Source organism: Pelophylax lessonae (genome assembly GCF_965119305.1).
Source record: "Pelophylax lessonae genome assembly, chromosome: 2".
Classification (NCBI taxonomy): domain Eukaryota; kingdom Metazoa; phylum Chordata; class Amphibia; order Anura; family Ranidae; genus Pelophylax; species Pelophylax lessonae.
The window spans coordinates 151,169,103-151,191,689 of NC_138769.1; the positions used below are offsets into that span (position 1 = coordinate 151,169,103).

General features: G+C 44.3%; 1 protein-coding gene across 6 annotated transcripts in view; it reads right to left on the bottom strand.

The window, feature by feature from the left end:
- MYO1C (myosin IC) overlaps positions 1–22,587 on the bottom strand; it is a 393,404-nt gene that overhangs the window by 189,135 nt on the left and 181,682 nt on the right. For all 6 annotated transcript variants that reach the window (XM_082245855.1, XM_082245858.1, XM_082245856.1 and 3 more), the window contains exon 3: positions 15,061–15,176. In XM_082245855.1, coding sequence (XP_082101981.1) covers positions 15,061–15,176 — 116 coding nt within the window. The remainder of the gene's footprint in view (positions 1–15,060; positions 15,177–22,587) is intronic.

Genomic DNA, 22,587 nt, shown 5'->3' on the forward strand with positions numbered 1-22,587 from the left:
CCAGCCAGATATATCATTTTAAAAAATAGGGATATTGCTGCGCTCAAATTAAGACTAAAACAATTCAATATAAAATGAGTCAATAGACTAGATATAGCAGCCAACACCTGACCTAGAATTAGATATACCAGATCTGAGAAACAACATGTAATGGATATGGTGTAGCGCTTATAATGATAAAATGAACTCCATAGTCCACACAAGTGTTCAGATAGAACAAATGAAATAAACAAAGTCCTTCCAAAAGGGTGCTCCGAAAGAGAAATTGCCAACCACTCCAAGCTCTGAAAGCCCCGTGTGCAGGAACCACCACCAAAAGATAAAAATGGCCCCTTACCACAATGCGATGATCCCCACTACAGGGATCGTATCCAGCCTGTGTGTAAGATCCAATGCTTATATGGACAGAAAGCTGGCTCCTAATGACCCCTCATCGGCTCCAACCGGAACAAATGTGGATACAAAAAAGAGGGACAACTCCCATAGTGAAGCACAATCATGAACTTTAATAAAATGAATGAACGAAGAGTGGCAACTCACATTAATATGAGAACAAATCAGCGTGTTTCAGAGCATTCCTTGGGACTTCGTTTCAAACCCGGAAAATGGCCGCCGCGTCCCCTCGTAGGTCACAGCGTGACGTGCCGCAGGCTCCTACGCGTTTCGTCAATACGTGACGTCGTCAGGGGTATTGACGAAACGCGTAGGAGGAGCCTGCGGCACGTCACGCTGACCTACGAGGGGACGCGGCGGCCATTTTCCGGGTTTGAAACGAAGTCCCAAGGAATGCTCTGAAACACTGGGGCGCAGTATCACTCACCATACCATGGATTGCGTGTGCTCCGCTTTGAACAGCTCGCCTCCCACCCTGAGTGGGGGTGCTGTCATCCAAAAGTGGTACGCTGCGTTCCAGGTCGATCCGTCCCGGCATCCGCTCGCAGGCTCGTCCCCATCCACAGAGGCTCCGTCATGGCGAGGCCTGGGGGGGACCATAAACTGCTCACGCTCGTTGGCCAGGCTATGAGACCATAAGACCATCATCTTTTGAAAAAGGCAGTTGTGCCGAAACATGTTAAGAGGACTTCAGTCAGCCCCGCTGTATATGCTTGATATGCCTGTTGTACATGGATGTCTGTAAGTGTATCGGCTCTTTTTTATAAATAAACCAGTTATAGCAATATTACGCTATGTATATCCCCCTTCTTTTTTGAATCACCATCCATCGGTTGGGAGTGGAGACTCTGAGTGATCATATCCTCCAAGGATCCATATATCATCCTCCATGGTCGGTGAGCTCTGCTGGGATACATCTGGGATACATCTTTACTCTCTATAAGCCTGTTTGACCCCCTTGCTGTATAGTATTGGGGTCCCATCCATCTGGTGAGCGCAATTCACAATTATCTTCACTGGTGTTGGGAATAGCTGCACGACCTGTTTTTTGCATTTATATTTGGAACATCTACACCATCAATTTTTTTCTATGTTTATTTCACATGGGACTTTATGCAATTTTTAGTCGGATTCGGTTTTAATATTCATTTTTTGCGCTACACATTTTGTTTTTCTTTGTATTTTATCACTCTATGGTCTGGTGATGTGTTAGCTGCTTTCACATATTTACAGTTAGCGCAGTATTTTTATCTATTGGTATGAGACCATAAGGATCTAGATTATCCAGTGCAAAACCGCAGCCGGCTGTCGCTTGTAGTTCACCAGGAGGATCCCCTGACACTAGCTAGCGATAGTGAGTGCAGAAAAATAAACATTCTTAAAAGAATAAAAAACTGAGACCAAAGTCCCAGCAGGAAACCTAGGTCCTACTCCTTCACTAGGCCGCAAGAAACGGATATGAGAGCACAGTTTGTCTGGGGTTATGTCGTGAGGGACAGCCCCTAAAGGCCTAGTCTACTCCCGTAGATGGAGCATAACCTAATAGCGAAGAAGCATAAGAGCTGCGTCTGTCAATGGACGATAGAGAAAAAGGTGTATCACCCCTTTAAATCGCGATTGCGGTCCGTACCGCTATATCGCGCTGTAACCGGAGACACCTTTAAATAGTGGCAGGAGCAGAGTGTGGCTGAGGAATGCCCAAAAAGACCCCTATATTGTACCACCTCACAGTGTAATCAGCAACTCTGCAGCATGGAGATTCAGCATGAAACATCTCACAGGAAGTGCCATAGAATCACAATGGGCTGAAGACTGCCTATGTAGTTCCAGGCTACAAAAAAATGGCGCCAATGCAAAAGCATAGGAAGCTCAGGGAAAATAGCCACTGTACCTTACCCACACCGATGCCCACACTTAAGATGGCGGCTGAAAATGCTGCCATGCATTCAGGACCCAGACATGAGGCCGCCACAGGGATCTACCTAAAAAGACCCCACAAGACAAGGTAAAAGTGTACCCCCCACCCCGGGCGCCAGGCGCTGAAGATGGCTCCCCCATGTGGGAGCAGGGAGGGTAGGGCCTGGTCCTGATAGGCCTGGGGGATCGGTTATCCTTTTATCTCCAGGACTGGGCCCACATCACCCCTCCCAGAGGCCGTTAGGGACATGAGGGGGTTTAGTATTACTCACCATACAATGGACCAGAAGGGCTCCGCTCAGGGCAGACCACCTCCCACCCCAAGTGGGGGTGCTGCCAGCCAAGAGGTACGCTGCGACTCAGGGTGTTCCAGGTCGATACGTCCCTGTGAGACATCCACTCGCAGGCTCGTCCCCATCCACAGGGGCTTCATCGTGGCTAGGCCTAGTTGGACCATAACCTGCTCACGCTCGTTGACAAGGCTGGGAGACAGTAAGGATCTAGATTATCCAGTGCGAAACCGCAGCAAGCTGTCGCTTGTAGTTCACCAGGAGTATCCCCCTGACACTAGCTAGCAATAGTGAGTAAAGATAAATATAAACATTCTTAAAAGAATAAAAAAACTGAGACCAAAGTCCCAGCAGAAAACCTAGGTCCTACTCCTTCACTAGGCAGCAAGAAACTGATTTGAGAGCACAGTGTGTGGGGGGGGGGGGGGTTATGCAGAGGACAGCCCCTATAGGTGTGTCAGTGAATTGTTTTCACTGCCTAGTCTACTCCTGTAGATTGCACATAACCCAAGGGTAAAGAAGCATTGCTGCTGCGTCTGTCAATGAACAATAGAGAAAATACAGCTGCAATACATTATTTGGAAAGGTTTAACTATCCTAAGACTCACATGTGTGTTCAGCCTGCCTGATTCAGACACTCCTGCCAGACAGCATAGCCCAGTCTTGGACCTCTACTGCAGTGGCAGCACAGCTTTGTTAAGAAAACTGTGATCAAAATACTCTTGCTTGCTGATAGAACAGCTGTACATTGAGATATTTAAGGAGCTCATCAAGCTGTCTCCTTTTGTCCATAAATGCAGCAGAGTCTGGCAGAAGGAGGGCCAACACTACTATCCAGTTAGACTGTTACTGTACAGGGGTTTACAGAAGGCTGATATCAAAACAATTTAGGTACTTAAGCTAGTTAATATACATTTAAAGATTTTTTTTGAGGAATAAATAACTGCATTGGTACCTTTCTTGATTCTGCCTAAAAGATGCCTAAAGATTATTTTTCATACCATTTCTGGGACAAGGTTATGTGCTCCCGCAAACCATAAAGAAAGGAAGCAGCCTTTCTGTAAATTGGGCCAATGTCCAGCCTAGGAATTCATATTAAGCTCTGCTAAAGAAATCCAGACAAGCCTAACAAGATGTTAAAGCATGAACAGTTGATTCAGCATTCCTTAAGGGTGTTTTCTACTTGGTCTGTAGCTATATCCGTTTTTCTATGAAATTTTGTGTTTTCTACATTAAATAAGATAGTTTTCTAATGATATTGACAATTTTGTGTTTTCTATATTAAATAAGATAGTTTTCCAATGATACTGACTTAAAGCTGAACTATTGGTAAAGAAAAAAAATAAAATAAAATTACCCTTGCAGTTGGGCTCTCCCTACACTCCCCATCTAGGAGCAATGAAAAAAGGAACCATACCTTATTCCTCATTCTGCTAGTAGTTTACATTCTTCTCCCCTCTCCAACACTCTGGGTTGTGGCTAGGCTTCTGGCAACTTCACATACAATGCAGGACTGCGGGTCCTGCATTGTACATAAGAGCCCATGACTATTGGGGCCACAAAGAAAAGCCTCTTCACAGGGGCCAGTCACACAGCCGAGAGTAATCCTGCAGGGGCAGGAAATAGGGCAAGTATAGTTGCTTTTTATGTTCCACCAGGGGTCTGCCCCGCGTCCGGAGGTGAGCGGCTGCCCCAAGGGCCAGATAAATGCAAGCAAAGGGCCGCATCTGGCTTACGTGCCACAGTTTTGGAGACCACGGCACTAGTCACATGCATTTAAACCCTTGCAATGAAAGGGAAACACAACAAGGGTAATTTTTTTTTTCCCTGGAGTTCACTTTTAAAAATCTAATATTTTATAAGACAATGATGGAAAAATACCTACCAACTATGTCAGCATATATTAGCATGGGCCACAAAAACAGGCACACAATCTGGCTTTCTTTAGAAGAGCGGAACAAGTTTCCCATTACAAGTATTCAGAAAAATCAATAAAACACTACAGCCTTCTTTCATACAACAGAGTGTAAACTAGCTCTAGACAGTACAACTGATTGTACAATCTCCTTTAGGCAGGCCATAGATGTGATTTCTTTCCTGCAACAAAAGAAAATTACTTTTTCCCCCATCACACGGTCACTGTTGATGGGGCAATCCCTCCCACAGAGCGGTTGTGTTCTCACAGTGAGGGAATGTGGAGAGCCCTCCCTGACAGGAGAACACTAATTATTGCTAGTAGCTATAGCAGCTGGCAATAAATGCATCCTAAAAATTTGACATGCTGGTTGTACCCAAGTCGATCGATAGATGTCAATAAATGGTTTGAATCTAGGCCCATCCCTGCTGAACCAGCCGGGATTCAAACCATCTATGGCCAGCTTTAGGTTTCAAACAGTTGTTTGAAATCTATTCGGTTTACATAGCCCAGGGCTTGACAAATTTGCCTGAAATCTAGGAGCCAGCTACACAAGTTAGGAGCCAGTTTTTTTTTTTTTAAACTAACAACCAAGCTTTATTTAAAAAAAAACTGATACTAAATTTACACATAAATATGACTAGAACCCCGCTCTCTATAGGGCAATTGGATGGAAACACACCGTCTGTCTGTTTCCATCCGATGCCATCTGATCCTATCCACGGGATGGATAGAAGATAGAACCACCATCTGTCTGTTTTTGGCGGACAGGATTAGATGGCGGCAGATTACAAGTCCATAGAGGAGACTGAAGGGTCCGATCATGTCTGCCTGAGAAACTGACAGGCAGACCTGATCAGACAGCCTGTGTGAAAGGCCTTTGGCTGGGTTATGGCAGGGAGATGATAAATATATATTATATATATATATATATATTTTTTTTTTTTTTTTCAATTATTGAAAAAAATAAAAAAGAAAAATTATTATTTTTTAAATAATTAAAAAAAAAAAAAAAAATCATAACCACACTCCCTGTCCACTTACCTTTAAGCAAAGGTAAGTGGACAGGGAGATGAAGCCTGCAAAAACTTCCATCTCATCTCCTCTTGGGAAGGAGATGGGCAGGCATTAAGAACAGGCAGTGGAAACAGTCATTAGTGACTGCTTGTGAAACTCCCGGCCACCACAAGAGAGAGCCAGTTCCCCGTTGGAAGCCTCTCTCATCTCACAGAAGAAGGCCGAAAAGCTAGGGCCTCAATTTTCGGACGGCGCGGTAGTCCGTGCACTCAGGGAGGAGGTAGGGGGCGCAAAAGGGACAGGACACCTCCTGCAGGGCACCCCAGGCGCCAGGTCGCTAATTCTAGTAGCCAATGCAACCTGGCGCCTGGGGTTTGTCGAGCCCTGACATAGCCAATTACAGGGAGTGCAGAATTATTAGGCAAATTAGTATTTTGGAGGATTAATTTTATTATTGAACAACCACCATGTTCTCAATGAACCCAAAAAACTCATTAATATCAAAGCTTTGGAAGTAGTTTAGTTTAGTTTGTTTTTAGTTTTAGCTATTTTAGGGGGATATCTGTGTGTGCAGGTGACTATTACTGTGCATAATTATTAGGCAACTTAAAAATCAAATATACAGTATACCCATTTCAATTATTTATTTTTTACCAGTGAAACCAATATAACATCTCAACATTCACAAATATACATTTCTGACATTCAAAAACAAAACAAACAAAATCAGTGACCAATATAGCCACATTTCTTTGCAAGGACACTCAAAAGCCTGCCATCCATGGATTCTGTCAGTGTTTTGATCTGTTCACCATCAACATTGCGTGCAGCAGCAACCACAGCCTCCCAGACACTGTTCAGAGAGGTGTGCTGTTTTCCCTCCTTGTAAATCTCACATTTGATGATGGACCACAGGTTCTCAATGGGGTTCAGATCAGGTGAACAAGGAGGCCATGTCATTAGCTTTTCTTCTTTTATACCCTTTCTTGCCAGCCACGCTGTGGAGTACTTGGACGCGTGTGATGGAGCATTGTCCTGCATGAAAATCATGTTTTTCTTGAAGGATGCAGACTTCTTCCTGTACCACTGCTTGAAGAAGGTGTCTTCCAGAAACTGGCAGTAGGACTGGGAGTTGAGCTTGACTCCACCCTCAACCCGAAAAGGCCCCACAAGCTCATCTTTGAGGATACCAGCCCAAACCAGTACTCCACCTTGCTGGTGTCTGAGTCGGACTGGAGCTCTCTGCCCTTTACCAATCCAGCCACGGGCCCATCCATCTGGCCCATCAAGACTCACTCTCATTTCAGTCCATAAAACCTTTGAAAAATCAGTCTTGAGATATTTCTTGGCCCAGTCTTGACGTTTCAGCTTGTGTGTCTTGTTCAGTGGTGGTCGTCTTTCAGCCTTTCTTACCTTGGCCATGTCTCTGAGTATTGCACACCTTGCGCTTTTGGGCACTCCAGTGATGTTGCAGCTCTGAAATATGGCCAAACTGGTGGCAAGTGGCATCTTGGCAGCTGCACGCTTGACTTTTCTCAGTTCATGGGCTGTTATTTTGCGCCTTGGTTTTTCCACACGCTTCTTGCGATCCTGTTGACTATTTTGAATGAAATGCTTGATTGTTCGATGATCACGCTTCAGAAGCTTTGCAATTTTAAGAGTGCTGCATCCCTCTGCAAGATATCTCACTATTTTAGACTTTTCTGAGCCTGTCAAGTCCTTCTTTTGACCCATTTTGCCCAAGGAAAGGAAGTTGCCTAATAATTATGCACACCTGATATAGGGTGTGGATGTCATTAGACCACACCCCTTCTCATTACAGAGATGCACATCACCTAATATGCTTAATTGGTAGTAGGCTTTCGAGCCTATACAGCTTGGAGTAAGACAACATGCATAAAGAGGATGATGTGGTCAAAATACTCATTTGCCTAATAATTCTGCACTCCCTGTATTTACAATATCCTTAAGACTTGTCAGCAACCATTATATGTAATATAAAGTCGTATATGTTTGGACACAGCTTGAAGGGACTGCTTTGGTAGGTCCTCACAGTACATAAAACTTTTGATCTTTAACCACTTTGCCGCTGCTCACTAGAGCTCTACTGCGGCAAAGTAGCTCTTGTAGGTTTGACGATGTAGACCTACGTCGGTAGACACTCCCCCTTCTCGGCGGTGAGTCGGGCCAGGGGAGGAGCAGCGGCGATCGCCACTGCTCTTCCCCGATCGTCGGGAAATCGAGTCTGGAGATCCGCCCGCTTGTGTACACAGAGCGGCGGATCTCCGAAGTGACAGGCAGGGACAGATTGCAGGGTTCAGCATAGCTGAACCTTCGATCTGTCCCTGTGTCACTCAGTCACCTCCCCCCACACACGTTAGTAAGCACCAGGCATACATTAACCCCTCCCTCTCCAATAAAATTAACCCCTTCCCTGCCAGTGTCATTTTTACAGTAACAGTGCATATATATAGCACTGATTACTGTAGTAATGTCACTGGTACCCCCAAAAGTGTCAAAAATGTAAGTCAAGGGTCCGATCTGTGCGCCGCAATGTCGCAGTCCCGCAAAAAAAAAAAAAAAAACGCAGATCGCCGCCATTACTCGTTAAAAAAAAAAAAAAAAAAAAAAAAAAAAAACACACCAAAAATGACAGAAATCTTTACCTTAGTTAGTAAATGCAATAACTTTTGCGCAAACCAATCAAAATACGCTTGCGATTTGCAAAATGTTTTACCAAAAATATGTAGCAGAAAACAAATTGGCCTAAAATGATAAAAAAAATTTGATTTTTACATTTTTTGGGGGGGGAATTTCATATAAAAAAAGTGAAAAATATTGTTATTTTTTCAAAATTGTCGCTCTTTTTTTGTTTATAGCGCAAAAAGTAAAAATCGCACAGGTGATCAAATACCACCAAAAGAAAGCTCTGTTTGTGGGAAAAAAGACATAAATTTTGTTTGGGTACAGCGTCGCATGACCGCGCAATTGTCAGTTAAATTCGCACAGTGCCGAATCGCAAAAAGTGGCCCAGACGTAAGACCGCAAAATCCTCCGGTGGTAAAGTGGTTAAAGCAAAGCCTTGTAGTAACAGCACTAAGGTTGGCCAGATCAATGAACTGATCATTGCTCCATCCAGCCACAGCAGAAGTAAACATTTCTAATCAACTTATCTTTAGGAACTAGCAAACAGCAGGTGGTAAATCCTTCAGCCACGTGTAGAGCGGAGAGTGGAGAAAGCCCAAAACACACTGCAAATCGCCGTACCAACACAACCCATGTTGGTGTGTCAATCTCCCCTGCTATGCGATTGTATTCCTCCTCTCCCACCCAGCATACATTGATCAGTGCTCGCAGCCATTGGCTGAAAGCACTGATCAAATACTGGTTTTCCAGTCTGCCAATATGCGTCAGTCTACGAAAAGGATTGTTTCAGTTTATAGGGTGTAAAACAACAAAAAGATGGGCCACCTCACGCTTGGGGCATTGGCCTGTGTGTAATCTATTTAAAGATTATGAAGAGTATGCAGCAGACAGTATGTGCACTCAACAGGGACTTACAGCAGGAGGGATTTTCAAGCGTAGCTTAATCAATGTCAAGTTTTAGCGGGGTGTTCCTTGTGCTGTAAGTCCCGTTGAGTGCACTGTCTGCTGCAAGTTCTAAATAACAAAAAGAATAGGATTCACCTCAGAGCTCAATGACATAACTGCACTCAGCATGTGGCCTATTTATACTACCACTGAACACTTAAGGCCCCTTTCACACTTGTGCGACTTGAAAGTCGCGTGATTTTACCACAATTTTGATGCGATTTTGACTGGGCTTGAAGCAATGCCTATGTCTTTGTACCTCAAAACGCATTAAAATGGGGCCAAAGTAGTGCAGGGACTACTTTGAAATTGCTGCAACTTTAAGTTGCGCATATATGAATGGGTATCATTGCAAAGTTGCATGACAGGTTGCATAGGTGTGAAAGGGGACTAAAAGTGATTCTAAAGTCTGATTTAAAAAAAAAAAGAGAAAAAACAAAAAAAAAAAAAAAAAAAAACAAACATGTTATACTTACCTGCTCTGTGCAGTTGGTTTTGCACAGAGTGGCCTGGATCTTTCTCCTCTCGGGTCCCTCTTTTGTGCTCCTGGCCTTTCCCTCCTGTTGCATGCCCACACAGCAAGCAGCTTGCTTTGGGGGCACCTGAGCCGAGTCACAGGTCCCTGTGTCCATTCAGACACAGAGCCGTGACCCACCCCCCTCTCTCTCCTGATTGGCTGACTGACTTTAATTGACAGTAGCAGGAGCCATTTGAACCACACTGCTGTCTCAGCCAATGAGGGGACTCCTGGGCAGCTGAGACATTCCCGCAACATCGCTTGATAAAGATGGGCTCAGGTAAGTATTAGGGGGGCTACTGCACACAGATTTTTAATTTATCTTAATGCATGGAATGCAATAAAGCGGAGTTCCACCCAAAAGTGGAACTTCAGCTTTAATGACTCCTGACCACCTGAAATGCCAAATTTGGCATGTCATTTATTTGGGGGGCTGGACCGGATACCTAGATTTGACCGATACCCGCTCCCACTTTCGAATGGGTCGCCTAAGCCCCCCCCCCCCCACGTTCCTGCAATTATCTGAGACAAGTCACAGGTCCCAGAAGATTGCCTGGCCATTCACGACGCGCAGCGTGACTCGCGCATGCGCACTCAGTTGTGAAGCTGCAAGTTGCCATAGCCAGGTGCCCACACTAGTAATGACGGCCCCGTGGAGAGCAGAGGGAGAGCTAGGCTTCGGGTGGCCACATCGCTGGATTGTGGGACAGGCAAGTGCGTGTTTATTAAACGTCAGCAGCAACACTTTTTGTAGCTGCTGACTTTGAATGAACACAAAAACAGCCTGGAACTCCGCTTTAGGATAAAAAAAAAAAAAAAAACCTTCTGCCTTTACAATTTGCAGCAAAACACAAAGTGATTTGCCATAGTACTAAAACTGACTAATACAAAATTAGGCTTTAGTCATTCATCAACTATTACCATTTCTGCTAATAATATGGTGTTTGTAGTGATGCAATCATGGGCAAAGCATCCCTGAAGAGAGAAGATTGAACTGTGCACCAACTAAAATGTGCTCTATAGCAGTCACACTGAAAGCACGAGCACCAACCCTAGACAAAGAACCTTTTCAGTCCCAAACTCCTACAATGAAACTATAAAATGTGAATTTCTTTCATGGGACTTGTAGTATGCTGAGTACTTTGTGCGTAAATAATTCTTCAAGTAGGGGTATATTTTGGTAATCGCAACATAAAAAAAAAAAAAACAGAGTTTCACAGAAAACTGCAGAGCTACAATATATGTAGTGCAGGGCTTTCCACCTGGCAGCCAATAGGCCTTCTTTTGAGGCCCACAAGATCCCAGTAGACAATGCAGTATGGTGCCAAGTGCTGGTACTTGAATTGCGCTGTCACTGCCTGTCAGGTAGAGTTCTTCCTACCTGAGGGTAGGTTCACACCGCATTGCTGCACAGATAACACACGATGTCTGTACGATGCAAATTCAGCCATACAAACTGTATGGCTGAATTTGCATAGCATTTGGACAAAAATGGTGCAGGGCACAAAACTATTGCAATGCAGGAACCAGCATGATTCCAGTGCGGGTTCCTGCATCGCATGCCTCTCGCAGGCAGTTCACACTGCCCTATGGGAACCGCTGAGGGTGTCAAAACAAAGTTAATGACACCCCCAGATCGGTTCGCAGATCGCAGTGCATACTGTCAAATATTGCAGGAATCCGTGTGAACATCCATGCGATCCAATTCCAGTGCAGACCAAAAAAAGGTGCTGCATAATTTTTGTCCGAATGGGATTTCATGAATGTGATGTGAATTCAGCCAGTTTGTACGGCTTAATTCTCATCACACAGACATTGCACGTGATCTGCACAGCAATGCGGTGCGAATCACATGCAATGTCTGACATCACAATAGTGTGAACCCAGCCTGACAGTTAATGTACTCCAGACAGACAATAGAGCAGTGCCGACCGCACCGCTTCTACCACAGTCATGCAGGGCTGGTGCCAGCCTGAGTTGGGAGAGAGTCGTCTAAACAAAGAACTCATGATAAAAGTGTAGTGTAGTATGACAAATGTTTATTAAAGCAAAAAATAAATACACTCACTAAAGGAGAAGGGATCGGTCATTAAACAAAACTGTGTGGAAGATGAAACACTGCAATGGGATGGGATTCCCAGCCTGAATCGGGAGGAGAGTCGGCCGCTGTCAAACATGTTCCTGCCTCCTGGATTGGCTGCTACGATGGACAGCACACTGGTCCAATGCCCGGGTTATTGAACCAGTGTGACTTTATCATAGGAGCCGATCCAGGAGGTGGGAACTTAAGTTTGACAGCGGCCAGCTTCTTTGCTCGAAGCAGTGTAAATCACAAAGGGAGATCCCCTGTGTCTGCTTAGGCTGGCTCTCCTCTCCATTCAGTGTTCCCGGTGCAATGAATCATCCTCCCCAGTTTTGTTTAATAACTGATTGCTTCTCCTTTTGTGAGAGTTTATTTAGTTTTTGTTAAAAAAAAAATAATATCTTGGTTTTATATGCTACACTTAAAGGCTCTTTTTTGCCCTGGGTTTTTTGTTAATTTTTCACAGCTTGAAGGCCCATTCACACTATGAATTGCACATGAACACGCTGTGTGTTTCTGTGCAATTCGCATGTGATCAGGACAGTGTAATTTCAGTCCACAGATTTCAAATGGGCTGAAATGACATTGCACCACACCGAAAGTAGTGCATGCACTACTTTTGGAAATGCTTTGCAACTGGATCAAAACATAGTTTAGGGGGGGAAGAATCTGCATCATGCAGAGAGGATCAACTGGATGCCTCTGTCCAAAGCCAGCCATAGAAGGTTAGAATCTGGTGTGGCTCAGCAGGAACCGGCCGAGATTCGAACCATGTATTGGCAGGCTGAATTTACCAACGTTGATTAAACAACTTTGGTATAATAACCAGCCTGTTGGATTTTACATGTGATTATTGCTAGCTGCTGCTATAGCATGTAGCAACAATCACAGTCTTCTACCGGCTGGGACGGCTTCCCCTGCCGGGAGAACACAATGGCTCAGTGGGAGGGATTCCACTGTCAACACTGTCTGTTGATAGGGGAGTCATGTGAATTTCCCTTTCCTGCCACCCCTGGTTGCAGAAAAGAAATTTGCTCCATTTATGGCAGGCCTTGGCATCACATCAGTATCTCTGCATCACACCTCCCATCCTGTGCTAAAGCTACAGACCGCCATAAGATGAAGCTCCACCACACCCAACCTAAAATTAGAATCCACTTCTTGTGAAAAAAAAAAAATCATCTGCAAATCAGTTATATAAACTGCAGGGTTCCACCTGATGCAATTATTTTGAAACCGACACATGCTTTCTAGTGACTTTTTAGAAAATTAGTACTTCCTTTCTCTTAAAATTACATGTGCATCACAGGGTTATAACAATAGAAACTTCCAGGAAAAGCAATGACCTATCAAAAACAGGAAAAATTTGATTTCACAACTATCAAAGCCCCAAGATCTTGTGCTAAAAACGAAGAAACAAACAACATATGAGCTCCTTTTGGTCTTTTAGTTCCTAAAACACCTACTTTAACATTTAGGACCGGTTCACACCAGGAAGAGTAGAGGAACGCACTATGCGATTCACATGCATCCTGTTGGGTGAAATTTCAGCCAGTTAATTTCGAAAATGCTGAAATTGCGCTGCACCAAAGTAGCGCATGCACTACTTTTGGAAGCTCACTGCAACCATATTGCATGGTACTTCTGTACCACTCAATTCGGTGAAGGCAAACGCACTGTGTTTGAGACTTGGGTTTGGGGTGCCATTAACCTAATAACACCTGCTGCAGATCGCAACAGTGTGTTTTAAACGCATTGCGGGAAATACCCATAGAACACTGCGTTCTGGTGTGAACTGGAACAAAGCAAATGAAGCAGCCGTACCGGCCTCGTGCAATACCATAAAACTCTTTATTGAATACATAAATAACACCAATGTGAATGTACTCACAAGAGGTATGTTACATAGTACATAGATCGCTCCTGTAACAGGGAAACATGTCCATCTGCAGAGGCACAGTTGACGCGTTTCAAGGGCTAAGTTCTCTTCAGAGCTCCACATGCACTATGTAACGTACCTTTGTGAGTACATAGGGATTTGTTTTATTTATTCAAAAAAAAGTTTATGATATTGCACAAGGCCTGCTCACCGTCCTTTCCTTTGTTTGAGTAATTATTTACCCAAACTGAAGGGGGCAGCAAGGCCGATCTTGCGGGCAGCGTTTAGAAGTCTAGTGGTACCTGCTTTGCATGAACAAGAGCAAAGAGTAGCCCATTTGCAGCTTGCTTGTGGATTTGCACCCCAAATGGCCCCCTCTATTATCAGCGCTGACCAGAGTGTTTGCTTATTATATACTGGTGTGAACTGGCCCTTTCTATGAACTGCACCTAGTCCATGATTCATGTTGGTTCCAATCTGTATACCAAAAGTGTTCGCTACTTTTTCTAGTGTAGTATGTACTCCTAATGAGTACATACTAAATTACTTTGTCCTAATACCTCTACTAACAAGGGGGCTTAAAAAAAAAAAAAAATCACCAACAAAACAGTTCCTACTCAAACTCAAAACACGTCAAATAAGGAATTTGGGCCCAGAAAAAGCACAGTATGCACTGTAGGATCCAGCTCAGTTTGCTAGAAAAGGAGCCCCAGAAAATAGGAAATGTGTCAATACCAACAGCCACTAATAACGTAATCTAAGGCAAAGCGACAGAGACTGAGGGACATGCTGCAATGCTAGTAATTTTTTGGCAAAAGAGAATTTCTCTTTTTTTGTATATTTAGTTGTTCCAAGTTAAACTTTGATGAGGAGACAAAATATATTTTTTTTTTTTCTGGGAACTAGAAAATACATGCTATATATAAAATGCACAAATTCTTGGTGCTTTAGGTCCACAGTGGCCTAGCAACCAGCAAATAGTTCAGAAACACTGGTCACAAATAACACACAGCAGTTGCGGCATTAAAGGAATAGGCCAACCCATAAAGGAAAATAAATCTTTCCATATTTCCAGGGCAGACCAAAAAAAAGTAGCCTACAACAGGGAGGAAAAAATCCATTGGCACCGAACACTGGAATACTTCTTTTGAACAATTTAGTTTTAAAAAAAAAACTTCTTTGGATAAAAAAAAAAAAAAAAACTATATATCATGCACAAGTACTAGTTTATACTGCACTAAAAGCATAAAAGTTAAAGAATTAGAAAATCTGTCAGTATCATGCATCACAAAAAAAAAAAAAAATACATTAGGAGTATTCTATGCACTTTTATAGCACTGCTAATTTACGCAGCACTTTACATATAATATCTACATTCACGTCAGTCCCTGCCCTTAAGAAGCTTACAATCAATGAATAGCAGATTTTTGGATCTTAAAAAAAGTGAAAATTACTTACATATGAGGAGACACTTCATAGAAACTAACTCCACGATATCTCTCCATGTGTTGCTTGCTGTAAATCTCCAACTCTTTGTAAGGATTGACAGATACCAAGACTGACCCAATGTATGTCTGTAGGGAAAATATGACCAAGTCAGGCAAATTATTACTTTAAGCAGCTTGCCTTTATACAGTACATAAGAAACAAGGGGTGGGAGTATCTGCACTTAAGTTAATTATAAATCCTTCAATAAGCAGCCAGCATACATTTTGTTGACAAAATATGTAAACAATATATAGTCCACATGCAGTGCTTAAACTAAAAACTAGGTGAAAAAAGTCCAATCCTAAAAGAAGTTCCTCCACCAACTTTTGTGCGTAAGAAAAGCACATCACACCACCGTGAGGTATTAATATCTCCTTACCAGAGGTAGGAAAAATTTGGGCAGTGAATCACGGGTCTCTCAAATCCACGCTAAAGGACTGGTTCAACACCTTAGCAGGTCATTACGAAGCTCATAGGATGACAAGTAGAGAGGAGCAGTTCCAAACTGGATGACCATAGACATTCCCCACCTCACCAAAACACAGGAAGCAGGTAATAGAAAAAATAGAAAACGCATAGTGAAGTCCGTATGTCCAATAACATTTATTGAAATTGTACTTACAATGATGCAAACATCAAAAAGCATGTAATGATTCAAATACCGCGGCTCTAGCGTGCTTGTGTTGAGCTGGCTGACGCGTTTCTGCCAATGGGCCTTGGTCAGAGGCGTGGCCTTCTGACACAAGCACGCCCTCTTATCTGTAACAACCAGAATTGACGTCAGCGCCAAGAACGTGTGTTGCGCCGATGTCAAAACCGGAAGCGCTGGACCTTGCAATCATGCGTTCCAAGGACCGCAACTGGAGAGGTTCCGATGCCGGAAGTATTTCAAGAACAAGGATAGAATACTAAACATGATACAGGTGCTTAAGACATTAATAGAGCATCAATTGTAATGACTATACATAGCAGATAACACGAATAGTATCACAAAAAGGAAACCTCAATACTTTAAAACCGATGCCTCCAACAAATAGTGACGCTCAAATAGTGGCTCCATTTAGAAGGCAAAAAAGATATTAACCAATAGCTAATTATTTTAAGAAGGTATAAAACCACAAGATTGCACGTAATAAAATTACCATCATTAAAGATTAAAATGAATTAAAGATCTACAAAACGTTACAAGGCTAATCCCTAGGATAACTAAGGACCTTTGAATAATAAAAAAGGTCCTTCTCTAGCTATTGTTAATAAAACCGTTCTCTTCCTAAGCGACAGAGTCCAAAAGGGGCGTAACACTTTAAATCATTTATCCAGCGAGTTTCTAACCTCGAGTTTCTAAGACTCCATATCGATTGGGACGTGAACTGTTTAATAGCTAGAGAAGGACCTTTTTAACTATTAGAAGGTCCTTAGTTATCCTAGGGGTTGGCCTTTTTCCTTTTTGTAGATCTTTTATTTTAAATGATGGTAATTTTATTATGTGCAATCTTGTGGTTTTATACCTTCTTGAAATAATTAGCTACTGGTTAATATCTTTTTTGTCCTCTAGATGGAGACACTTTTTGTGTCACTATTTGTTGGAGGCATCGGTTTTTAAGTATTGAGGTTTCCTTTTTGTGTTTCTATTAGTGTTATCTGCTAGGTATAGTCATTACAATTGATGCTCTATTAAGGTCTTAAGCACCTGTATCATGTTTAGAATTCTATCACCGTTAGAGATAATTCCGGCGTTGGAACCTCTCCAGTTCTGGTCCTTTGAACGCATGATTGCTAGGCCCACCGCTTCCGGTTTTCACATTGGTGTAACGCACGTTCTGGGCGCTGATGTCAATTTCGGTTGTTACAGATAAGAGGGCGTGCTTGTGTCGGAAGGGCACGCCTCTGAGGAAGGCCACGCCTCTGAGGAAGGCCCATTGGCTGAAAGGCATCAGGCAGTCCGACGCAACAAGTGCGCTAGAGCCACGGTATTTGGATCATTACATTCTGAGGTTTGCAACATTGTAAGTACAATTTAAATATTATTGGACATACGGACTTCACTATGAGTTTTCTATTTGTTCTATGACACGCTCCCTGTGTTCGGTGAGGTTAAGTGGTGAATGTCTATGGTCATCCAGTTAGGATCGGCTCCTCTCTACTTGTCATCCAGTGAGCTTCGTAATGACCTGCTAGAGTGTTGAACCAGTCCTTTACCATGGATTTGAGAGACCCATGATTCACTGCCCAAATGTTTTCTACCTCTGCTAAGGAGATATTAATACCTTACGGTGTTGTGGTATGTTTTTCTCACGCATGGAAGTTGGTTGAGGAACTTCTTTTAAGATAGGACTTTTTTCACCTAGCTTTTAGTTTAAGTACTGCATGTGGACTATATATTTTATATAGTACATACATGTATTCATTTTTGCAATTACAGGTACTTTTATAGCGCCACCATTTTTTGCAGCACTGTACACATACATATTAAACATCCACTGCAGTCCCTGCCCTCAAGGAGCTTACAATCTCAGGTCCCCGACTCAGATTCCTACGTACACATACTAGGGCTAATTTACAAAGAAGCCAATTAACCTACGAGCAAGTCTTTGGAGAGTGAGAGGAAACCCGAGTATCTGGAGGAAAGCCACGCAGGCACAGGAAGAACATGCAAATTCCAGGCAGGTAATACCGTGGTGTATATGTTTTTAAGAGTGTGAGTGTACACACAAATTATATTGTCAAAAGTATTGGGATGCCTTCCTTTACACACACATGAACTTCAATGGCATCCCAGTCTTAGTCCGTAGGGTTGAATATTGACTTTGCCCACCCTTTGCGGTTCTAACAGTTTAGGAGTGTGTCTATGGGAATGATTGACCATTATTCTAGAAGCGCATTTGGGAGGTCAGGCACTGATGTTGGACGAGAAGGCATGGCTCGCAGTGTCCACTCTAATTCTATCTAAAGGTGTTTTATCAGGTTGAGGTCAGGACTGCGCAGGCCAGTTAAGTTCCTCCACCCCAAACTGGCTCACCCATGTCTATGGGCCTTGCTTTGTGCACTGGTCTAAATCATATGGTGGTGGAGGGGGGGGGGGGGGGTGATTACAGTGTGGGGTTGTTTTTCAGTGGTTGGACTTGGCCCCTTAGTGCCAGTGAAGGAAACTCAAAGCGTTAGCATATCAAGACATTTTGGACAATTTCATGCTCCCAACTTGGATGAGAGAGTTTGGGGTGGAGGAACTTGACTGGCCTGCAGTTGGCCCACCTTTGGGATGAATTAGAGCGGAGACTGCAAGCCAGGCCTTCTTGTCCAACATCAGTGCCTAAACTCACAAATACGTTTCTGGAAGAATGTTCAAACATTCCCATAGACACACTTCTAAACCTTGTGGACAGCCTTCCCAGAAGAGTTGAAGCGGTTATAGCCGCAAGGGCTGGGCCAACTCAACATTGAACCTTACGGACTAAGAATGGGATGCAATTAAAGTTCATGTGCACGTAAGGCAGGTGTCACAATACTTTTGACAATATAGTGTGATATAGATGTATATCCCCCCCCCCCCCCCCCCCACACACACACACAGCTTCCAAAATTAAAACGTAAAAGCGGATTGGCTGCACTCCAGTTGAGACAAAAATGAGACTTTAAAATAAAAAAACATTTTTAGCTTTAGCGATCAGTTTAGTAACCAAACAGAATAATATTTAAATAAATAGAAGTCAGAAATGACTGCCTATTTGTGTGCCTCCATTGATTATTCCAATGTATAGCATTATTTATAAACTCAGATTATTTCATGAGGACAATGCACAATAGCATTTTGATGTGCCCACATCAGCTGAAAAGAACCCCGTTAACTCTTTGAAGAGGCTTTTTGTTGCCGCCACTGAGGGTATACAAAACACATACACAGGCATTGTTAAAATCAAATATTGTAAAAACCATGGAACTGCTTCACATCTGTGTTGCATGGAGACAACCAACTTCTGGCACCTGTGAGCAGTTATTTGAGCCCAGGACAATTGCATTACATTCCACAATTCCTTTGAATTTCTTGGTTTTACCTCAGGAACAGCAATTTTGATGTCATCCCACAAGTTTTCTATTGGATTAAGGTCTACAGATTGGGCTGACTATTCCATAATGTCAATCCTGTTGGTCTGGAACCAAGATGCTGCTCGCTCACTGGCGTTTGGGGTCATTATCTGGTGAAACACTCATTCAAGGGCATTTCGTTTTGTTACAAGCAGTGTCAGAAGAAAGCCAACTCCACAGAGTGGTGGGTACTGTGTGCATTAATGAACATCAGATAAATGGATTTTTCGGTAATTTAAATATCCCATTTTCTCTTTCATTCATTGACAGACACAGCTCCTAAATCTTCTTAACAATTGGGACGTCCCAAAGTAGTGTTGAAGATGAGGGGTGGGGGAAAAAAAACAGAAAAAATTCCCAAAGCTAACCATAGCCAACCAGGTAACATGGAGTTCAACCATAAACTGGAGCTGACCTGAATAAAAAAAAAAAAAAAAAGAAATACACCAGGTCCTCTAAACAGCAACCTGCAAAATCTTGCAGCCAAATAAAGCATCCGTAGATGCCAGCACATCCACTTTACAAAAATTTTGTAAAAGTGTGCACCGACGACCAGGTGGCCACCTTGCAAACCTGCGTCCCTGACGCTTGATGACAGAAGCCCAGGAGACATTAAGCGCCCTAGTAGAGTGCTCCTTGACAGGTAAAGGAGGAACCTGACCCCTAATGCAATAGGCCTGAGACACCGTTTGTCTGATCCATCTGGAAATGGTTGCAGAAAAAGCGGACAACCCTTTGCGAGGTCCATACGTGAGCACAAAGTGTGACTTCCTAAAAGACTCATAGCTGTCATTAACATTTCTGTTAATCCCCCGTTAAAAGGTTAAGATCCGATCCACCGAGAAGGAGCAAGGATGAACCCCAAGAGACACTCACAACGCAAAGTACATCTTTCACGTACGATGGTAGATCTTCCTAGAAGTAGATTTCCTAGCTTTCAACGGCATAGGAATCACCGACTCAGAAAAACCTCCATCCTTCAGCACTTGGTGTTCAAAAAGCCAAGCCGTCAAAGCCAGCAACCATAAAGCAGGATAAAAGATCAGTCCTTGGGACAGCAGATCCTCCCTGAGAGAAGTCCCCAAGGACCATCAGTGACCAGCTGTACCTGATCGGCGTAGCAAGACCGGCAAGGTCAGTCTGGACAGAATCCCCTCTGCTTTGATCCTGCACAGAAGTCGTGGCAAAGATTTGAGAGGGCTGGAATGTATCGGTCAGCCCACCTTAGAATGCCGGCTACTTACCGAACTGCCAGGACACTATTTGTGCCCCCATGGTGATTGACAGACCACAGCCGTGGCATTGTCCAAATTAATTTGTTCCAGAAACCCCTGAAGACGAACTGTCCAATGTCCAATCAGCCAGACAAAGGCTGTTCGCTCCGAGTTGCAGAACACTAATTGGCAGTCTGGACTCTGCCAGAGTCCAGACCCCCTGAGCACATCTGTGCTGAGGACGCCTCCCCACCCAGACAAGCTGGCATCCATGGTGACAACCGTTCAGTTCAGGGGGAGAAAGGATATTTCCCTGTTGAAGTGACAGAGAACAAAGCCACCTCCAGAGACCATGGATCCTTGTCCCATTTCACCAGAATCTCGTTAGCAGAGATCTTGTATGGAACTGTGCAAACAGACTGCATCGAGGGTTGACACCATCAGGCCCTGCACCTGCATGCAACCCCGGAGGGATGACAGCCTGCAGGAGGCAATTCTTCCTCTGGAAAAACTCAAGACATTGCTGAACAACCAAAGCTGAAACACTCTGGCTGAGGCCGAGTCCAGAGTCAGACCCAGATAGTCCCGTTTTTATGGACAGAACAAAAGCAGACTCCTGAAGAATCCAACCGAACCCCATCAGAGTTCGCAGAGCAATCTCCAGTTGTCCATCCGGTCAGTCAGACACTGCTCGCAGAAAAAGAACGTCCAGGTACCCCAGCACCGCGATCCCCCGCTGACTCAAAAAATGCCAGCACCGGGGCCAAAACTTTTGTGAAGACCCAAGGAGCAGAAGCGAGACCAAAGGTCCACACCACAAACCGATAATGCTCCTCGCCCACAGCAAAAACGGAGGAAGCGTTGGTGACATGAGAATGTGCAGGTAGGCGTCGTTGATGTCGATAGAAGCGAGAAGAAATCCCCCCCCCCCCCCGACGTAGGGACGCCACTACCATGTGGTGAATGGACTCCACGCGAAACCTCTGTACTCGCACCAGCAGTTTAGCGCCTTGAGGTGCAGAATGGGACGTACCTTGCGATCTTGGGAACTGTAAAGAAGTTTGAGTAAAAACCCCTGAAAAAAATTTCAAAATTGGAACTGGCCCTTAAGGGAACAAAGTCTTGCACTACCCCCAAGGTGACTGGTAAGTGATCTGGGCACAAGTGCAGGTTGGTAGGAAAGAATCTTTCCGAGGGGTAAGACTGAACTCGAACTCTTAGCCTGACGAAATAACTTTGTGGAACCATGTCTCCTATACCAGGGAGGTCCATGGATCCAGAAACCAGCAAAGACCTCCCCCCATCCCAGATACATGTGTGGGGGCCCTCTTCATGCAGAGGCAGCCTTGTCCGCAGGTCTGGAAGAGCCCTCTTGTGGCTTGCCAGACCAGGTCCTCTTGGAACCTCCGGTGGAGCCCCTGACTTTTGATCCCTTGTCTTGAGACCCTGAGGGACGAAAAAAAAACGTATGAGCCGAGGAGAATGGCCCACATCTACGACAGGGAACCTTGCCCTTGTTAGCCTGTGGAAGTCTTCACCCCTGCGAGACCCTTAATGATGTCAATCAAGGAAGCTACAAACAGGCAATCCTCTACAAGGGGGAGAGGCATAATAGGAAATAGTCCCCTTAAAAGTGGGCCACTCGTTGCGACACGGATACGCAGGCAGGGTACTCACAGCGTTAAAAGGGTCAAGTTGCCCCACACAAAGGCAGCAAGGCCACAGCACCACCCCCTCCAAGGGAGGCGCCAAGCTGACCAAATAGGTTAGAAGTCCGCAAGCCGCAGCCTAAATTTTTGTGGAGGCCGAGCCGCAAGTGCACGGATCCCAGCCCGGCAGATGCCCAAAGGTAGAGATGCCCAAAGGTTTAGCTTCAGCTAAACGCACTGGGGCTGCCCCCCAACAGAGGCGGCTGACTCGGCCGCAAGGCCATGGCCTAACAGGCCACAGCCTAAATTTTGTGGGCGCCCAGACGCTTGGACGGGAGCCACAGCGGAGCCGACCACCCAGGATAAGCGGAGGGGAAAGCGCAAAGCCGCAGCCTAAATTTTCGGCCGATCCAGCCGTGTGAGGTGCGTACCCGCGGATGCTAAACTATCCACTCCCCCAGCCCAAAGACCATTGCAGGAAGTCCAGTGGACATCCCTGCCCTAGTCACCAACCCCCAGGGTGGCATGAGACCTGCTCAACCCCCCCTTTG